Source organism: Geospiza fortis, unplaced genomic scaffold, assembly GCF_000277835.1.
Source record: "Geospiza fortis unplaced genomic scaffold, GeoFor_1.0 scaffold173, whole genome shotgun sequence".
Taxonomy (NCBI): domain Eukaryota; kingdom Metazoa; phylum Chordata; class Aves; order Passeriformes; family Thraupidae; genus Geospiza; species Geospiza fortis.
Window position 1 is genome coordinate 4,849,662 of NW_005054334.1, and position 5,903 is coordinate 4,855,564.

General features: G+C 42.2%; 1 protein-coding gene across 1 annotated transcript in view; it reads left to right on the forward strand.

Annotated features, from left to right (window-relative positions):
* Nucleotides 1–162: 162 nt before the first annotated feature.
* The window catches only part of ACO2 (aconitase 2), a 21,373-nt gene continuing 15,632 nt past the window's right edge, over nt 163–5,903 (forward strand). Inside the window, exons 1-2 of the mRNA XM_014307374.2 lie at nt 163–192; nt 5,273–5,415. Of these exons, the coding sequence (XP_014162849.2) occupies nt 163–192; nt 5,273–5,415 (173 nt within the window). The remainder of the gene's footprint in view (nt 193–5,272; nt 5,416–5,903) is intronic.

Below are 5,903 nucleotides of genomic sequence, written 5' to 3' on the forward strand. Positions count from 1 at the left end.
TCTGCCCGGACCCCGCTGGGGTGGGCGGGAGTCGCTGTCAGAGCCCCGGGCCTAGCAGGGCAGAGAGCCCGAGGGCGCGGGCCCGAACGGTGAAATAAAAGGTCTTTCCTCGGGGCAGGCATTTTTTCTTTCCCTCGTCTTTTATTACTTCCCCTTATGGGCATGCGGCAGCGCAGGGTGACTCCTTGTTGTGTGAGTGAGCTGTCCTTTGGCTACTTTGCTTCAAAAATCCTCCTTTTAATACAAACAGAGGCCCCTGGGTGACAAAGGTGCCAGCCTCTCTGTGTGGGGAACTAGGACGGCTGAAGAAGCAGGCGGGTCAGGCACATAAATGATCTTTTTTCCCGGGGCTGTGATAGAGGCTCTTGTGGTCTTGCCTGTCATGACCTTTAAAACTCACCTTCACCAGTAATGTGATCTTGCCACAGAGATTGCCTTTCTTAAGACTTGGTTGTGTTTAGTGTCTACTCAGTAATAAAGTTTTCATATCTTTTAAGGCCTATAAGGCAAATAGCAGGTGTAATTTTCTGTTTAGGGCTGCTAAGGGATAAGGAAGCCTTTGCTCCCTTGTGATAAAGGCAGGCAGTGTAACTTCTCAGTTTGCCACTTGTGACCTTGGCCAATGTGTTCCCCTTTCTTAGGGAACTGAAGAAAGAATTTGCTTGGCTTTTAGTATTCTAAAAGTCTGTTGTGAATCTTAATTCCAGTTTGGTAATTACTGTCTTACTTTAGAGGTAGATGCTTTAGAAAAGTGTAGGAGTTTTTAAATTTAAATGAAAGTTAGAGAATAGCGCCATTTCAGTTAGGTTGGTATGTTTGTTCTTACTTGTTAAATAGTTCTTAGTTTGTACTTTGAACAGAAATGACTACTTATAAAATGAAGGCAAATCTTTTGTTAGGGTAATGAATTGGTTCTTGTTTTATGCTGTGACATTGCATGGGAACCAGCAATCATTTGCTAAAATGAATTTTGTGTGATGCAAAACAAAGGCTGTGCTGGCACAGTCAGTATCGGGATTTTAGTATTGCAGGAGGTTGTCTATTATCAGGCAAGGGGTGCATATTTCCTTCCCCCCTGTGAAGGACGAAATCTGTGATGCTAATCACACATGCCTCTAGGTGATGTCTTTAGGAGGCAGGGGGTTTTTTGCCCCTGTGTAGCAGCCTAGAGATTAATGACTATGAGCATCATCATGTCAATCACTGTGATAGTGCCAGCATTGACCATGGCACATATTGCTACTATTGGTTCTGTTTGCCTCCCATCCTGGAACTGTTTTGGAACTGGAACTGCAGAGACAGCTTGCCTCTGAGGGAAATAAATTGGAATTAACCTCATTTGGACTGACTGTCCTATTTAAAGTTCTAATAGCCTCAAAGGGTCAAGATCTCTTTTCTGCCTACCTGAAATAATGCCTTTAGTAGCATTCCATTTTTCAAGCCACATTGCCTGCAGATTGGCTGAGAGGGAGGACTGTAAAGCTCTAAACTGCCTGAAATATCGGGTTTATTGAAGGCATTGTGGGTAAGTACTGAAATTATGCATGGGCAGCTTTGTGTATCTGGCAGAAATGTTGGCCGGGGCTAAAGTGAGCTTCAGAACCATAATTTTGGTTGCTCTTTTGAGGTGGGTCGAGAAAATGAGCCTGCATTTACAATTTGATTATACCATGTTGCTTTTTTTTTTTTTTTTTTAGGCTGAATCATGGTGAATGTAGGAAACTTGGCCAGTGTTCTTAGATCAGGGAAAATGAGGAAAGATGGTATTTTGGGTTTCAACTGGGATTTCTAGGACAGATGTCCCGGATAGAAATGCACGTAACACAGTTGCTACTCTTTTGAACATGAGCTTTTGCTCACTGGGCTCGTTCTGCCTCACTGGCTGCCAAAATGCAAGTTATTTTCTGACTTCAGAGTCCCCTTGCATCTAGAACATTCACTGTAGTGAGCTAAATGCATGACAGCTCCTTAAAATTTGTAAAGAGCCGTGTTAGTTCCTTACAGAGATTTCAGAAATAATGACCCATTTATTAGATTGGCTTTCTTCCGTCTTTAAAGGAAGCTTTTCACCTCGTGAAACACCAGTAGGTTTAAGAGCCCTGTAATGATTACTGCCATTCCTTTTACTGAAATTTGAACAAGGACACTGCAAACTGGAATAAGGGATTCAGTGCCAGGTGAGAGGAGGTCACTGGGCAGCTGTTTGGTTAGCCTGGAAATAAACAGTTCCTGGATAAAAGGGAAAATTTATAGATTTATAGATTGCCTACTTCCCTTGGCTTTTGGACTTGAGGCACTTCTCACTGCTGACTAAAAAAACACCATGAAAGCCCCCACAAAGCACTAATACATTCCTTCTCAAAGAAGAGTGAGAGGGAATCAAACTGGGAACTGTCAGGCTTGTGACTTTTCCTTAATCTTGTATTTCTCCCACCCTGTTTCTGAGGATGCAGTAGGAGAAGGGCAGGCATGGAGAATAGACAGGTGTGATGAGTGATATAGTGCATATTTTTTGTGAGGAGGGATCAGACTTTTCAGCCAGGCAGTTTATACTGGTTGCTTGGTGGTGGTAGAGCCTTAGACTTGCTGGGTGCCAGCATGAGCAGAACCATATTGAATCAAATAACTCCCAGCAGAAACACAGGATTCGGTTTATATCCTGGTAAAATGAAGATGGCACTTTTTAAATAGGTGCCTTTTAAAATTCTTCTGTAGAGAAAAATGCTTGTCTAGTCTACTGAAGCTGATTGGTTTAGGCAGTTATTTTCCCTGGGTCATATTGGCCATTACAGAAACAGACTTTCAGTTTTCCAGAATTCTCCAGGTCCACCTGGAGAATCCTCCACCTTAAACACGCTGTCTTCCTGCTTCTGGTAGTCTGAAGCTGTGGTCAGCAGGATTCAACTACTTTGTATTGCTGATCTTGATTACCAGCTGAACACTGACATAGTATTAAGAAAAATGTTACATTTCTTTGTACCATTTCATGAAGTGAAAAGACCCATAGACATATATGTTCAAACAGAAAAGATTTTACCTGAATTTTGTTTGAAAAGTTTCATTGTACCTCTATTTGGAGTGCCCTGCTTCAGATTTCTATTTTAATCAGCTTTGGTCCCAGGCAAGACTAAGATGCTATGAAGCCTGTGCTATTACTTTTATTTGCATATCTGTTCTTCTCTATGATGAATTAAGAAGAAATTATTGCATTAAACCATAATACATTTCCTGGCCTGGGAAAGAGATTATTTTTCCATGAGCAGTGGTTAAATAGCTCAGTGGTTCTTTTCCAGCAACTCCAGCAGTTGGAGACTTTCACAAGACTGAATATCTTGTGAGATAAAAGAAAAAAAAAAAGGCCAGAGCAAAGCAAACATAAAAGTTACATTGCTACTCGGTAAAGAGCAGCTTTGCCCAGTTTGTATGTTAAACAATGAGAAGCTGGGTGGTGTTTGTATTGGTGTGGGTGGTTGTTTTAGGTTTTTTTGGCTGGATTTTTTTTTTTTTTTTGCTAATGGAAGAAGGAAAGGTCTAAGTCTGACACCTGTGATAAGTTCTGGAAGTTCTAGGATTAAAGTGTAGCACAGTGAAATTTGATGACTGGGTTTCCCATGCACTCATGGAGGAGCAGTGCCCTCTTTGTACCACCAGGTTCACTTCCCTCAGATACTCTTTCATAATGGTGGTGCACAACTGCTGTAAGTCTTTCCTGCTTCTACCAAAAGCTCTTTCTATAATGGCTGAGGATAGCTTGGTAAAAATACAAACTGCACCCTTCTTGCTAGTGCGCTGAGTAGTGTGATCTTGCCTAGCTTTCCCAAAATTTTTATTGCAAAAGATACTAACAAGTGTTATCAAAAGGACAACAAAAAAAGAAATTTTGATAAAAATTGGTGATGTCTCTTGATTGTGATTATTTCAGGCAATCTTTTCAATGCTGGTAACAAGAAAGCTGGAAAAAATATTCACACGGAAACATTAAAATGCTTGAACAGGTTTAAAGAATTAACTAGGCTTTTTTTGGACAGTGGTAAAAAAAACCCCAGTGGTAGGTACAATGATTGTGTTCTGAACAAGGAATATTTACAATCACACATGCAAAAGGAGTGTTTAGTGTAACACTGCTACATTTATTAACCTGTACTTATCAAAACTTCATAACTGTGAAATAGTGGATGAATAGAAAAAGCGGGATTGAGGTTAAGGTATAGTACTGGAGGAGGAAGAGTTCTGAACTCTTTTCTTCAGTCTGTTTCCAAACTTCTGATGCTGATGAGTGAGACTTTGAAAGCATGTAAGAAATGTGTGTGCCAAATCCTTGGAAGGTTTTCTGGAGGCTGCTGTCTGACTCAGTTTTCAAAGCTGCGTGAGCTTTTAGCCCTGGGCACTGACCTGTCTCTTTAGGTCAGGTGCTGTAAAGGTGCCTCGCTATAGCCTGCCCTTCTCCTGTGTTCCAGGAAACTGTCTCACTGTGGAGGCTGCCAAGTAAATTTGGGCTTTTTTTTTCCTGGCACTTTCTGCTGATGCATTCAGCTCACAGTATAGTCCACCTGTCATGCAGCTTAACTCACCTGTAGGGTAAGTGCAAGGTTTTTCAGAGGCAAAAGGTGAGGGTGCCTTTGAGAGAGTGAGGAAAAGAGTACCAGCCAGGCTGGTGGAGCTGGTGAGTTTTTTCCACATCTTGCTTCTCCTGCTCTGTGTTACATTGTAGACCAGGCCTGTACACCAAAGTCTCCTTGTGGATATTTAATATGTTTTGTAGGAGTATGGAGGGACCCTGCCCAGGACACTTAGTATGTGATGGTGGAACAGAGGCATGTCTAGTCAGACTGGCGCTGTATCTCTTGCCAATGTCAATTTCAATGTCAACTCAATGCCAGGAAGCAAATACAAACCTAGAGATAGTTTGCTTTAGAAACAGCATTGGTTCTTCACCATGACCCTGATGTGTCAGCAGGAGCATGGCAGACTGGTGCTTTCTTGAGAATTGGCTCATCATTGCCTGAAAGCAGATTTTTCATTTGAAAGCCTAAGGCTTCTGGTGCAACAAACTAAAATGCGGAATAATTTAGTAAATGCTACCTGTTCTGGGTACTTTGGCATCTCACTGTTGAAGATAGTATGGAGTATTGTATGATGAAATATATTTGGGTGCCTTTGCATTCCTCAGTCTGTAAAATCCCAGTAACAAAAACTGAAAGACATTTTCAATTGATATGTTACAGAAATTCACTCTACAGGCTTCCAGTTTGAATACTCTCCTTTTTTTCAGCATGCCTTGAACAGTGGGGTACGACGCTACCATGTTGCTCCTGTCCTGCGCCAGCGGGCCAAGGTGGCCATGAGCCACTTTGAACCTAATGAATACATCAATTATGAAAAGCTGGAGAATAACATCAACATTGTCCGTAAGAGGTAAGAGTGGAGAAGGGAAGAAGGGAGGAGTCAGTGCATTGAATTGAGCTCTGCAGTGACAGGAGAGGAAGAAAAAATTGTTGTGGGGCCGTGGCACAAGGAATGTTTACCAGGGAAAGCAGCACTGAACAGTGGAAGTTGTAAATACAGTGAAGCATGAGTTGTAGTGTCTCCTTATAGTGGTGGGGCACTGTGGGAAGGCTTGAAGGATATGATGAAGCACTGCAACATGCAGAGAACCAGGCCAGTGCAGAGGAGGTGCTAGAAAGGGCTCCATCCTCTTTGTTTAATACCCTCGTTGAGGAGTCTTCGCATTGGCCTTTGCTTCTTTCAGGGGCAGCAGCGCGTGGGTCAGGGTTGTTATAGGCTAATGCTTCTTTGTGCTGTGTTCTGCTGTAGGTGTTAGGCATGGAACAAAGGGCTAGGAATTCATAGCGTATGTAAACATAGTGACCTTAATCTGCTGATAGAGGCTTTTTTTTCTGCTA